Source organism: Bombus fervidus, chromosome 17 (assembly GCF_041682495.2).
Source record: "Bombus fervidus isolate BK054 chromosome 17, iyBomFerv1, whole genome shotgun sequence".
Classification (NCBI taxonomy): Eukaryota; Metazoa; Arthropoda; class Insecta; order Hymenoptera; family Apidae; genus Bombus; species Bombus fervidus.
Window position 1 is genome coordinate 3,408,455 of NC_091533.1, and position 15,683 is coordinate 3,424,137.

Here is a 15,683-nt window from a genome sequence, read left to right on the forward strand (position 1 = left end):
AGGCGAATAATTTAATTATTATAAATAATTATTAGAAGTAAGCGATTTCCCAGATAAACAATTTACATATAATCGTATATTCATTGAGAGAATCAAGAATATACGTATATTCTTACATTAATTAATAAATTTACAATTATTTCACACACCAAAGTCTTCTGTTTGCTGGACAACCTCAACAACATCCTGATATTGTTAAAAAGCGAGGTATGTCGGACGAGAATTACGTCTACGCAACCGTCTCCGACATGACAATGAGGGCTGAAACCCATGGGGCTCCTGGAGCAACCACAGGCGAGATTGGCACCATTCACCATGAAGAATTTGCCTCTGATGGTCAACCATCCTGAGGTAGATTCAAGATAAATTAAAGATAAAGTTCAAACAGTTAGATATCAAATAATAATAATAATTAGACTACGGATTTCTATGCATTTCTACGTAATTTATTGTAAAAGTGCAAAAATGTGCAGAATGAATATAATGTGCAAAAATATATGAAATATCTAAAGTATAATACTCTTCATACATGGTGGAAAAAACAAATCCCTACTTAAGTGCTATTCGTTCAATTATGTTCACGACGATACAAATTTGCATAAAAATCGACAGTTTAATAATAATAATAGACAACTAACTGGTTATTTCTTTATCTGGAATACTGTTGTGCATGTGTTGGAGGCACCTGGTGCAATTTTTTATACATCTTGTACTGGTTGCTGGATGGCAAGGATCCGACAGGAGCTGGATCTCACCTTCGTAACCTTTATTCGCGAGGATCTTCTTGAAACCTGAGTTAAATTCGAGGTATGTACTGTATTATACATTTTTTAATAATCTTTCAATAATTTTTAAAGGATATTAACAGTATTTGCCATTAAGCAGATATGACATTGCAACAATGATGAGGCAAAGGATGTACCAGCGTGGAATACAGCGAAAGAAGAAAAGAAACATGATTAAATATATATTATAGCATATACTGTAAGAAAATTATTGTTCAAGATTATGGAATGTACAATACTTCTTATTACTAATAAACTATACAGTGCGTATTTATTTTAATTCCTCCCTTCTGTTAAGATAAAACCATCAAACAAAAAATACGCGAGGCAGAACGAATTTCATCAAATTCGGAACAAAAATGACGTGAGATTCCAGGAATTACGATCTTTGTGCCAACTCCCCGGCTATCATATTCTCCTAATACTATTTTCCGATTTTAACAAAAGTTTGTTTTGAATAAATGGAAAATCACAAGGAAAATATGACGTACTCAACTGAATACGCTTAATACCTTTATTTCATTCTGGCTTCTAGCAAATACATTGCTATATAGAATTTTACAAATATATAACAAACTTTTATAACGTATAATATAAAAAATTCCTATCACGTATAATATAACACTATCTTCAAGTAGTTTTTTGCGGTAGTGTTCTTTACTGACGTCTCCTGTAATAAGGAACACATATATATATATATATATATTATGATACTGTCTGAAAGTGAAACTAATGGTTACAATCACTTTATAAAATAGAGTAAAAAGATGTGAGAAATTAGTAATCGAAATAATATACACAAATCTAGTACCTGCGATTAGTTATTAATATATCTAGAACTATCTTCTACCGAAACGACCATACTTTACGACACAACTAATTAAATACATAACGAAAACCAAATACTTACCTGCACGAACATTTGAATTTACTCCTGTTCCCTGCAATATTTTACTTCCCCGCGAGAGTACGCGCTACGGCGTGCTCTCAACTAGCGCCATCTTCTTAAATTATTTCAACTTGCATCGCGTATTCGTAAAAAATCTCTTAAAACACTTTCGCGAAGCGTTTCGTCTCGAGGCCTCTATATGATACTTGTCGTTCCCTTTCATCTTCTGTATTTTTTTTTACGCATTCTTTTGGTGCTTTGTCACTGACTACATCAAAGAGACGTACGCCCTCCTCTCACCGGCCGATATAGGAATTTGTACAAGAGATGCTATCCAAGTGAAACAATATCTGTTCTCTGCCATACACTTTCTCCCCACTCCCACGAACTTGCACGTGTTTCCGTAAAGCTAGGACAAATCTAGTTCACCAACCTTCCGGCTTAAAGAAACTCGTAAATCGTTCTATGGTCGTACATCCTACTTCCTACGCTCGCACTGTAAACTGCGCGATATAAAATAACTATACTTTACAATTTCCTTCACTTATTGGCCTCGTTCCTACATCCCTCGCGGCTATAGTTTGCCTGTCATTAGCTGACAGCTAGTTACGACTTATAAAATGTATCCCTTAACCTCACAAACTTTGTTCTTTACTAGTTTGCGGTTCGACCTTCTTACCTTTATTTTTGGCCTTGGCATATACAACCTACCTTTAGCCTTGGAAAAAATTAATCAAACCCTTATTTATTCCTTAGCCATTCCGTTCGATTTTCGTCCAACGTTTTGAAACGAAGAATATCTAGTATCGTATTAAACACATACAGATATAATAAAATTACTAGAAGTATGAAAGAAATACATTCATCGAATAAAAACAAATTGTAAATCACGCGTGAAGAAACGTTTTTGCTAGATTACGCTAGACCTAATCAAAAAACCACGAACTCCACAAAATAATACTACACGTGACAGAAAAAATCGCGTAAAAACCATAAAAATGGTCGAGAACATTTTAAACTAATCGATTCTCTTCGCTAGATTAGATTAAATACAGTTATGTTAATATTTGAACTATCTCTTGTCGTACTTATCGCATTACATAAGAGGGGATGATTTAAATTTCAAATTATCTTATTTTCGTAGCACACTAATAATCAAACACTCGTTTACGTTCTGCAATCTTGAAATTCTTAGTAACAGTTCGAACTGCGAAATACATTTACCTTTTACTTAATTATTTCGTAGAATTAACGTCAGAAAAAATTATAACCAATAATTTTCTAACACACCAGGAAGTTTAACGTGTCATGAAAAGGAAAAAAAAATGCTGATTTCGATAAAAAAACAAATTGTAATTTGCTATAGAGGAAACTATCGTGAAATCGCGCGATCATGACTAAACTGCGGATTTATATGCATTTATAGGAAATCAGAAAGTGCAAACCTACATAGAATGCACGTAGTATGAAGCAATGTATAAAAAATATCCAAAAAAGAAACAGTTAGTTTCTAAAGTATTTGGCAGGTAAACCAATTTTCTATCGAGGTTCTATCTTCTAACTTATATACTCGAAAGTATAAAGTTGCATAAAAATCTGCAGTCTAATCACGAGTATTAATCGTAGCAGATTTTATTAGACAATATATGGAAGAAGACTGCAGCGAATTTAAGAGAAAAGACGCTAGTCACTTTTTCGTTAAAAATGTATTGCGCGATTAAACGTTATTGTTAGAAACAGGTTGTTTACGTATTTTCAAGCTACAGTAAATGGCTCATATTCGTGTCGAATATGCAACACAACATTTAAATTATGCTCTCTTATACAAAGCAATAAATACATGATACAGAGACCATTACAAGTAACTGTATCAAGAATACGACGAAAGTGGAAAACCCATACAACAATCACCAACGCACAAATAGCTCAATAATAAGGTTTTATTCCTTTCTTTGAAGGAACAAATGTTTTACTTACCTGAGTAATCGTATCTCTGGGGTCCCATCCAACGAAACTTTTCACTGTCCCGTATCACGTCGCCTAGATAGCCGTAACTGAGCATGCTGGCGTATAGCCTGAGGAGCGACTGGTCGTTGTGCACGGAGGAGACGTCGAGGCCAGTGCTGTCGCCAAAAATGATATGTATCGTCGCCGTTTGCACATCGGTGGTTCCATGGAGGCTGTACGCGATCGTGTCGGTACTTCCGCTGGGTATCACCCCGATCGGAAGTCGAGGAGTCGGTAGGTTCACTTCTGGATTATTCGGGTCGATTTGTCGATCCCTCGAGGTCCTCAGTACCAGACCGTTGATCACCTCCGCGACAGTACCGTCTCCGCCGATGCATACTATCGCCTGGAACCAGTGAACAAGAATGAAACATTCCTATATAAAAATGATTTAATCTTCTTCGTCCTCGCGCCGTATTTTCGCTATTGCTTCGGGAAATTTCTATACGACTTAAAACTTGTTACGGAAGTGAAAGAAAAACGAGAAAGAAAATTACGCAGGAAATAGAAAAAAAGAAGGTGCTCTGTAGAAAAAGTTTCTCCAAATACATCGAAGGGAAAAGCACGAAATTTGGTCGAGAACGAAATGAAAAATGAAACTTACATGAAAGTCGTTCAAATCGACGCTTAAGAGGACATCGCGAATATGGCCAACCCTCTCTGTAACTAGTATCTTCGCATCAATGCCAGCAATAGTCATTAGAGGCTGTACATCCTTCTCCCAAATCTTCAAACCTTTTTTCTTCCCTCCAAACGGGTTGACGAATAGTAAAATCTTCCTAGGGCGATGGGTTAATCCTATAAACCAGTAATTTCCAACTCTTCGTTAAAATAATTATGCAATATTTGAAATAATTTATTTTTCCTACAGTTGTAAATGTAACGGTCCACAGACTATTAAAAAGACTACGTTCGTTTATTCGTGAAGGTTAGTATTTTTGAAGAAACGCAACGTAGCAAACAGGAAACCGGATCAATACAGTGGCCACTGTTTCTCCCAACAAAGATAGACTAGGAAAAGATCGCGTCACACGCACAGCAAAGAACCACCCTCTTGTATTTCCGTTCTACCCACGTTTCCCCCAGAGAGAATATAGTTCGAAGGTGGCATTTTGATTGATTGGAAAAGACGATAAGTTCGTTGCCACGGTATTAGGAATATTACGAGATAGGCGTGCACGGATATCCACTCGTCGATTAGTTATCGTTTAACCCTCGATATTTTATTCTATGTACACAGATATACATAGTGAGTGTACTTAATCGATGAACGCTTCATTAGGTTAAAAACTTTTAAAATTCTGGAATTGTACTTGATAAAGTTTTTCGTAGAAAGATATCGCATAGATAAAATAAACATGTTTAAAGGATTACTAAGATTACTGAAAGATTGTTTGTCGTTTATTATTTATTAGATTGTAGATTGCTATGCATTTATGAGAAGTTTCAAAAGGATTAGAAGTGCACAGAAAGCTGATAATATGCAAAAATATATAAAACGTCGAAAGTGTAGTACTTTTTGCGATATTTGATAGATAAAACAGTCCATCCATGTTTATAACTTGGTTGATTAAACGGTTAATAATAATTAAAAAATATATGTATATTTTAGTGTTTCTTTTTTTCACAAATACAGATTACGTGTATTTTAGGATAATTTTTTTCCGTTATTATTTAGTACGTGGCATTGAAACGACTCGAGAAGAGATAAATCTCTTGGTCCAGTGTAGACAATGAAGCGGAAAATTGGAACTATCGACCTAGACCTTGAAGAATCATCGTTTGAGTTATTAATCGTGCAAAGAACCGGTTTCTTCGGAATAGTCGCCGTAAGCTGTTTTATTTTCTGGAAACTCACGACGTGTTCTTAGACTTCGACGTTGCTTTTGCAATCCCTCCAAGGAAGCAATCCAAAGAGCATAATATACAGTATATGATTGTTAAGTAAATCATGACCGTTTTCGGCAAACATCGTGGTTCTTCGACCTAGAAAGAAACGCTGAGATATTTTCATAACATCGGATTAATTTCTCGGGATAAATCGTGAAATGTAAAACACGAATTCACCGAACCAATACACCAAATGATCCTATTTCCATAAGTCCATTTACAACAAGGAAATAACACGATTAACAGTAAACTTCAGAGTCAATTTCAAAGAATAAAGTTCACAATATCATTCTCTATTTCTTAATTTATGGTCTTTTAGCTTCCAAACGACTCTAACGATAAGCAAATGAATTTGATTTTCTATCAAACCTCGATTCGAGTGAGAATGTAGTGGCAAATTAGAATTCTAAAATTACGTTAAAAATTACGATCTTATAAACCCACGACATCGTCACAGCACCAACTTCATAGAAACTTGGAAACTTTTGCCGCAATTATTTATCGTAAAGCTTGGGTGTGTAGATTAAACTTGACCAACCCTTATCGTCCGCTAACTATAAACGTAATATAAACTCCGCGTAACGACAGACTAAAATTATCAATGGAGACACTTATTTCGAGCATCGTTATTAATAAATGCGAACACCATGCGAAACACCCACTCCGTGCGTCAATCGTCATTCCACACGCTCTTCAAACATGCACCGGCTAAACTACAGCGACGTGAAAGGCGGTAGACTGAAAGAGCGGTTTGTTTAAGCTACAGAAACTGCACGTGTGTATCCTCCAGCTTTTTATCCGCTGAATGAGCATGACGTAAAAGCCTAAGAGGCGTAGAAACGCGAGGGGAAAGAATCGTGGGCGCGAACAGAGAGTTTTATAAGGTAAAGTATCGTTCTGTGAGGTGTCGTGGCATGCTGATCGATAGAACAGCGACGCTTGCGGCGGTTTCTCTTTCTCTTCGCTTCCTGTTTCTACGGAGATTCGATACGTTGGCCGCCGTTTATTCAACTAATATGTAAAATTCGCGTTGACAATCAACGTCCTGAATTTCTTCTCGAATAAGCTTGGATTTTTTCATTACTTTAAGCTCGAATCCTTCGGTTCTACTATTGGATCGTTGGATTTTTATAGGTTCGAACTCGTACGTCCTCCCGGACTGGGTTCTTCGATTCGTCTGGCTAAGTTTCTTCGATACTTCCGAGCTTGATTCTTTTACTCTCTTCGGGAATAAAATGGAGTATCCATAAATAAAGCAAAATCGTCTAATTTCCTAGAAAAATATCACTAAAGGGAAATAATAGTACATTGTTCGAGAAATAGAGATACAGAGGAATCTTTGTATTTTGAGTGCTTTTTGAGAAGAATTGAAATTACGTTAAAGCGGGTATACATTTTGCAACGTAGAATACAATATCCTTGTATTGCTCATAAAATATGATATACGAAAGAAACAAGAAATCGCGATGTATAAAGAAAGACGAGTGTTTAATTACTATAAATTTTTTCCAATTATTAATTATCATCATTTTAATGATATTTTAACGATGATCCCTCACAAGAAACAAAGTCACTCAAAGTCAAAGTACGAAATAACGAAACTGAAAGTGCCTGTTGCAATAAATTTACAGATCGTTTTACAACTACATACAGATCAAATCCAAGTACTGGATGACTGATCACTACAACTGTAGGAAATCACTGGCAATCTTTGTTCCCCGGCTTTATTTTTTTGTTCTCTGCAAGCCAGCAAAAAGCATGCCTTAATTACGCAGCCTTGATCCGTAACCAACGACCTAGTTCCAGCATATGCCGTGTTTAATCCTTTCTACTCGTTCGCGGGGAAACGCAACACCGTACACAAGAATAAACGTCGAGCAGAAACGTATGATATTTCGCAAATTATTTCGTAAATGTTGAAAAACATTATTTCATTTTCTTTCTATCTAGTTACGTTCTTAAAGGACGTGCTCATAATAATCGATACTATTTCAATTCTAGTTCGAATGTATGTCTCTCTCTCTCTCTCTCTCTCCCTACTAGTTCAATTATTTAAGCAACGCGCGACGACTATCTCCACGATTCGGATATAGAAAGGAAACAATAGCGCATGCGAGCGGCACGGTTCAACTTTCACCTACTTTTCCCTTTATTTCGTATCTTCGCGCGCGATATTATTAGCACAGCCGATCGATCACATGTAGTTAACACTGGAACTATCGAAGCCAGCAAAATGATAAATTTCCGGTTCTATTTTCTTATAATTACTAAAAACATACATGTAAGTATTTTGGCCAAAATTAATATTGTTTTTTACTTAGATGGAAACGTAATTACACAGATCTATTGGTTTTAAATAACGCCATTTGAATTACAATGATTCGTATATAGAATATTTAGATACGTATTTGTTCTATGTTAAGGGTTTTCCCATTCTCGGTTCTCTTTCCTGTTTTTCCCCTTTTCTTTCCACAATTTATAGTCGAGTCACCGTGCTTGCGTAAGTCATTAGCGTGGATGAGGTAGCTATAAGGATTCCACGAAATCTCACCTCGTTACTCTTCGACTTCATTGTAAGAAAATCTATTTTCAGAGTCGAGATAATTAGCAGTCGATTACCGTGTCGCGGAGCGACTCTATTGAACCGAGCAACGATTCGTGCAACAGTTTTGCTTACTGGTCATCCGACTGGCTGACTCGCGACAAATATGACCTTTTCGGATTATGTCGAGTTTGCGGTAATCTAAACCTGGACAACTCGCCAATCTTCTCTTGCTCGAATCGGAAAAATAAACGCGCCGACTGCCACGATGGTTCTCGATGGCCCATATTGTTTTACTAAATTCCTTAGAATAATTAGTACGAGAGAAATTCCGTGGACTGAAGAACGATGTGTATGTCAACGATGTGAATGATCTTTACATAATATCTTCGAAAATAAAATATGCAAATATAATTTATAAAATCCGTAATCACTTAGTTGCTAACCCAATAGTATATTTGAATCGATTGCGGTTCCAGGGCAAATCAGATATTATGCAAAAGTCGCATGACAGTCAACGTGTTAACGAAGGCTTCGATATTTCAATTAGAGAAAATTGCACGTTACGGAAAATACCAAGCGATATTTCACGATAAGAGAATTGATCGATGAAATAACATGGGATGAAGAAAGACTGAAGCTCACCCATGAGGTAATTTCGGATGGTTTTAACCCAGGAGGCGACTTGCCTAGGGTCGGTGTGGCTCATCGTCACGCTGTGATGGCTCCACTTATTCTTTGGTCCACGTACAGCGTAGTGGAGAATGAAATTCGTCGGACAGACGGTGGGCGAAGTAGGCGATGTTGGAGGCGGTTGTTTCTCCTTCAGGTTCACTCCATGTATCCAATCGTCCCCGTAACGAACGGCGAGCACGTCGGTCATCGGTAGCGTCCATCGCGCTGAAAATATAAAAAGTTTTTTTTTTTTTTTTTTTTATTTGTTTTATTAAATTTTTACAATTTGTCCAGAAGGACATTTGGTAAAATGTTATAGCTTAGAGAATAAAAGAATAAAAAATAAAAAATAAAAATAAATAGAAATAAATAAAATATAGCATGTGGATGGTTACCCCCACGGGGTTCCATCTTCTAGGTTTCCTATTGCATCTCTATTTCGAGGTCTGCGGGATGCTTCCTCTTCAGTCTTCTTTCTATTTTGGTTTTATTTGTTTCAGCAGCCAGCTGGTTTGGGTGTGCTGCAAGTCTTTCTTTGTACTTTTTTGCGTATCTAGCGATTTCCTCTTTGACTGTTGGAATTTTTAGATCTTTTCGTAGGTCTTCATTTCTGACGTACCATGGAGCGTTAACTATTGTCCTTAAGATTTTTGCTTGCTCTATTTCTATTTTGCTTATGTGACTCATTGCTGCCGTCCCCCATAATGGGACTCCGTATGTCCAGATTGGTTTGATTATTGTTTTGTATATATTTAGTTTATTCATTGTGCTTAATTTAGATTTTCTATTGATTAACCAGTACATCTGCTTCCTTTTTGCACTTATTCTGTTTATTATTGATTTTATATGGTGCTTCCATGTAAGGCGTGTGTCTAAATTTATTCCCAGATATTTGACTTGCTTTGATTGTGCTATGTGGGCGCCGTTCAGTTGAATATCTGGTGTTTTTCCTTTTCTAAGTGTAAATGTTATGTGGTTGCACTTGCTGGTGTTCACTTTTATTTGTTTGTTTTGCAGCCATTTTTCTATTTTTGTAGTGTGTTCTTGTAGTAGTGCGGCGGCCGTTTCTAGATTTGCATGCCTCACTAGTATGGCCGTATCGTCCGCAAACGTCAGTGTTTTACTGTTGACAGTTGTTGGTATATCTGCCGTGTATAGTGTGTATAATATTGGTCCTAAGACACTTCCTTGCGGTACTCCTGCCTTGATGTCCTTAATTTCAGAGTATGCATCATTTATTTTTACTACAAAGGTTCTGTTGTTTAAGTAGGATTTGAGTAGTTTGTAGATTTGTTCTGGAAATTGCTTTTTGATTGTTTGAAGAAGTTTTTCATGGTTAACTTTATCGAATGCTTTTTCGATATCCATAAAGAGTGCTGTGCAGTATTGTTTTGTTTCAAGCGACTGTAAGATTTCATTGACGAGTCTATGCATTTGTTCTATTGTGGAGTGTTTATTCCTGAATCCAAATTGATGGTTCGGTATTAGTTTTTCTTTTTCTATTGTTGGTTTTAAGCGGTTATATATTATTTTCTCTAGTAATTTGGAAAACGCAGGTAGTAATGATATCGGCCTGTAGGATGCAGTTAAATGTGGGTTTTTGTTTGGTTTGGGTAACATCACTATCTGTGCTATTTTCCATAGTGTAGGAAAGTACTGTATTCTTAGAATTGCGTTAAATATTATCGTTGTTAGTCTTATTGCCTTTGGGGGAAGGTTTTTTAAGATTTTCCCATTGATCAAGTCAAATCCTGGTGCTTTACTTGTCTTTGTTGCCTCAATTAAGTTTGTAACTTCTTGCGCTGTTGTGCTGAGTATGGTGCAGCGTTTATCAGTTGTGTTGCTGGCATTTTCCACTTCTTCATTTGTTTGCCATCCAGGGATGTTGTTATCAATTTCATACGGCGAAAATATATTTTGTAGGTGCTTTGAGAATTCTTCTGCCTGTTCTTCGTTGGTTCTAGCCCATGTGTTGTCCATTTTTCTGATTGCTGGGATTGTTTTTACTGTTTTCTTAATTTTGTTAGTGACTTTCCATAGGGAGTAGTCGGTATTCTCATGCGCGGATAGTGATTCGATGAATTTTGAGAATTCGTTATTATGATGTTCCCTTATTTTATTCTTTAGTTCCTTTGCAAGTTTATTTAGGTTTTTCTTGTTTTCTCGTGTTCTCTGTTTTTGCCATTTTGCTTTCGCTTTTCTTTTTTCCCTGATTTTGTCTAGGATGTCCTGCGGAATAATTTTTGATTGCCTGCTATTTGTTTCATAGGTGGTGGTTGCCCACGCTGCTTCCTGTATTATTTCTGTCAAAGTTGCTACTGCCTGCTCAATGTGTTCAGGTGTTTTCAACGGGATATTGCAGTTGATTTTGTTTTCGATCAGTTCTTTGAAAGTTTGCCAGTTGGTGGTTTTATTGCAAAGCGACTCTGACTTGTTATAAAGTAGTGGTTTGCTTGTATATTCTATTATAATTGGTGTATGGTCGGAGTTAAGCTCGAGGCTGGTTGTTATTTTTAATTTGCTTACATTTAGCCCTTTTGTTACTGCAAAATCCAACAGGTCAGGTATTTTATTGGGGTCTGTCGGCCAGTACGTTGGTTTTCCTGTAGATAGTACGTTGAGGTTGCTGCTTCTAATGTATTTTTCCAATGTTCTACCTCTCGGTGTGCTAATTCTCGAACCCCATAATGTGTGCTTTGCATTAAAGTCTCCTGCCGCTATATATTTGTCGCCTAAGGATTGGAAGTACTCTTCCCATTTTTTAAGTGTCATTTTGTGTCTCGGAGGTGCATATACTGCTGACATCTGGAAGTAATTGTCATTGGTTTGTATTGTGACAGTGGTTGCTTGTAGGTGTTCTTGATTTGTTTGACTATGTAAGTGATGCTTGATGTCATTTTTTATTATTACTGCAGTTCCTCCATGTGCTTTACCTGAGGGATGTTTGGTATCGTATATGGTGTAGTACGGTATTTTCATGTAGTTTTTTAGGGTGAAATGTGTTTCTGAGACAAGTAGTATATCAATATTATTTTTATACAAAAATATTTTAGTTTCGTGGGCTCGCTGTTGCAAGCCATTGGAGTTCCAGACTGCTATTTTCAAAATGTCCATCTCTATTTTTTACTTAGCAAGTTAGTAAGTAGTTGTAACATGATTGTTGTTTGTTGTGCTTGTTGTCTTAGTATTGTGTTTAGATCACTTACCATTTTTCCTAACATTTCCGTACCTTTGATGGATTGTTTGAGCATTTCTTTGATGTCTGTAACGTCTTCGATGTTATTGTTTTCATTCTGATTGATTGCAAGCGTTGGTTTGCTAATGTTTTTAGTTACTTGTGCGTAGCTTCGTTTACCTTGGGGATCTATGTTTCTGCTTATAGCGTTTAGTTCCTGTTGTGCTTTCAATGTTGTTTCGTTATCCGTTATACTTTGTTGTGGTTGATGGTCATTGTGTGATCTGCTGCGAAGTGGAGGAAACAGTTTACGTTGTATTTGTTTCCTTATTTCACATCCTTTGTAGCTGGCTGGGTGGTTTCCGTTACAATTATAGCATTTAACTTGTTCTATTTTTCCTGTGTATGGGCAGTGTATTGTTAGGTGATTTTTTGCACATTTAACACATGCCGGGCTTCTGTTGCAATAATTTTTTGTGTGTCCGTATTGTTGACACCGCATGCATTGTGGTATATCTTTTTTGTAGCGTGGTGGTTCCACTGTTACAATTGTATTTAGTATTTTTTTGATTTCATAGATTTCCTTGTTATTGGTTCTGGGTTCCAGTTCTATTAAGAATAGTGGCAATGGTTGCTTCGTATCGTATCTTGTCATATTGTTTATTGCTCTTGTTTCATGGCCAATTTTTCCTAATTCTTCACTTAATTTTTTTGTGTTAGTTTTTGGATGTAAACCTCTTATAACTATTTTATAGCTCCTTTCTGTTTTGAGTTGGTACGTGTGGTATATAGCATTTTTTTCCTTTAGTTCATTTATCACTTTCCTATAAACTTCTGGGGTGTTTGTTTGAATTTTTACTTGTTCTAATTTTGTTTGTTTTATTGTGTAGTTATCCTTCCCGACTACATTGTTTAGTCGATCAATAAGCGGGTCTATTATTTGGGCCTCAACAAATATTGGTGGTGGTTTTGATATGTAAGGTGTTTTAGTTGTGGTTTTGCTTGTCGGGTCATTGTCTATTTCTTCCGTTAGTGAGCTGAAGGAGTTTCTTAGAGGTAATTCTTGCAGCCATCGCTGCTTTCCTGTATCTGGGTTTCCTGCAGCATTTGTGTCTGCAATTATTTTACGTTTTTTGCTAGTCTTTGCTAGCTTCCAGTTTTCGTCCTGGTAACTTATTTTGTTATCGTGTCTGCACTCCTCCTGTCTCCGCTGCTCTTCCATTTCTTCTATTTCCATATCATTTTGGTTGTTATTATTTTGCTGTTGTTGCTGTAAGCCTGGTAAATCTGATGACCCTTTTATGTAATATTTTTCTCCATTGGTTGCAATCTTGATCGTTGATATCTGCTGTTGCATTGTTTGTCACTAACACTATTCGTGGCACTTCTCTGAATCACTTGACTGGAGCACACGTTTGCCTACGCACATCTGTTCGCCTCGGTTGCCCGAGCGAGCAAATATAAAAAGTGTTCGTATCGAGTCGATAGAAGTAGCTTTGAAAACAGATGCCTCCACTGTCTTATCCTTTTCGCCAATTTACGAATTCTCGTCTGACTTGTTTTACCATTTAATTCTGTAGCGGCACTCGACATTAAACTTTCCAACGGTTTCCGTCCCGTGGCTCGCTACACAAAGACCCTGTTCTTCGGATAAGATGATTGCCAGATGTCGATACATCTTCGGAGAATATTTTCAGCTAGCCTAAGGACCCGCTATAGATCTTAGGATTTATTTAGCTAAGGTTCTCCAAAGGGACAAATAGTCTTTGTCTTAACAATCACCTACTACGAGAAGATACGGGAAATCTGCTTTTCTCACGTACGATGCTTCTCGCTAGCAACAATCTCTCAAGAGCGATTAGCATCCTTTTCCAACCACCGACACAAAATTAGCCAATTAACAGCGACGTCCATTTCCCTCGCTTTCCGAACCAAGGCTTTCCTCAACGAATCCGATGATCTCGCATCCTTAGACACACCCCGTCATAGTTTTCCTATGTAGCATCATCGTGATGGAAAGTTAGACGCCTGTTCGAATCGATAGTTCGTAATTAACGGTAACAATCGATCCGAGTTCGAACTTATAATCGCGAACCGCGATCCGCTAATAGCAACCGCGAGTTCTACGCATAGTATACACATAGAATATATGTTAATAAATATACATTGTTAAATATATTCGAGTGTTTCTTCAGTGCCTATCACGACCTATTCACCTCAGTCGCACTAACTGGGAAAGTATTCGCAATTTTCTTCGTATTGATCGAGAAATGATTTTGTAATTAGATTACAAAATGAATTTTTAAAGTTGATAAGAGTGTTCCGAGCGAGGAAAGCTTCCGATATTTTATTCCTTTTGACTTTGGAATGACGAAAGGATATGACTTGAATTGATAAATCTTGAATAGCGAAAATAATCGACTAAACTAAAGACGATCAATACTCGTCAATTTATTTGTCCTAATTTGTCAATTCGTTAATTCTAAATTCAACGATTATAACTGTCGCTTTTTCTATGCATTCGTTCCACGGTTATATAATAGATCAAAACGAAAACGACTACGCGACGAAAGTACGTACTCGGTTAGAAACAAAGAGACTCGGTTTACCGGTTCTCTGATAGATGTAGTTTAATATTGCAATGAAGTAACGAGAACAAAGCTATATAGACCATTCAAACCGTACGTACGATCGTTTTGCATAATTGAACGTGGCGATCTAGCGCTACTTCTTCATCCACGAAATATATACTCTTTGAAATCTAATCGATAATCGCTATCGAATAAAGAAAAGAGGAAAGAAAGCGTGCAGCGATCGATCAAACGGAACTCTAGAATCTAGACAATTTGATCAACCACCGTGACCACGTTTTCATTTAAAACCTGAATTACAAGGTGTAATTTTATAGATTTCATTTTCACCGTCGTTATCTTACTTTTCTCCTCGGAGATTCACAAAATAATCGAACAAAAATCTTTTAGGCACCTGTTTGCGTTGTACGAAACTTGATCAAGGCAACGCGAAGTAACAAAGATTACCCTAGACAAGATAATCGAAAGACGAAAGATAATCGACTACGATGTCCGTACAGGAGAACCGGCAGACACGATCGACAGTCCATGAAAACGACAAAACATCGTGAAGCGCACGAAAGAAAGTCGATAGCAGCGCGTTCTCTCGTGATTTCAGTGCGATTTTTCCGAATCATCTAAATATTCTTTGCAAAGAATTCGACCGATGAATTTAAACTCTTGTGAAAATCCTCGGTAGGAAATCGGTGCGGTTCCGATATTACATTTTTATCACAGAATTAATGTCTATTCTTCATCGAGTCGTTTGATATTTTTTTTTTTTTATTTTTAATATTCGCTTTGCTAAATAAAATGTTTGCGAATTTACTGTCGATCAACTTCTGTAAACTTTCATGAAAATTTTTCCCGAAAGAAACGGAAAAATATTTATAAAAATTTATTTAATATTAATAATACTAATAAAATGAATCGTTAAATTATATCAACGTATATTAATTGTTAATATTCGTCCGTAAACCTTTGCAAACTTCTATCGTGTCTCTTGAAAAAATTAATATAAAATAATAGTATCATCGTCGGGCTCGATTGTTCCATATGACACAAGAATTCCGCTAACTTTATGAAACCGCGAATTTCTTTCAGCCGACCTGAATGTGACTATCGACAAACGGGACAGCTGTCGTTCAAA

General features: G+C 36.7%; 1 protein-coding gene across 2 annotated transcripts in view; it reads right to left on the reverse strand.

The window, feature by feature from the left end:
• Positions 1-15,683, reverse strand: part of Cerk (Ceramide kinase) — a 28,323-nt gene that overhangs the window by 2,233 nt on the left and 10,407 nt on the right. For both annotated transcript variants that reach the window (XR_011802196.1, XM_072020655.1), the window contains exons 2-6: positions 8,759-9,013; positions 4,286-4,479; positions 3,652-4,027; positions 639-791; positions 150-346 (exon numbers count right to left, since the gene is read on the reverse strand). Coding sequence is in view for 1 of the 2 variants with exons in the window: in XM_072020655.1 (XP_071876756.1) it covers positions 150-346; positions 639-791; positions 3,652-4,027; positions 4,286-4,479; positions 8,759-9,013 (1,175 nt within the window). In the remaining variant the exon portion in view is untranslated. The remainder of the gene's footprint in view (positions 1-149; positions 347-638; positions 792-3,651; positions 4,028-4,285; positions 4,480-8,758; positions 9,014-15,683) is intronic.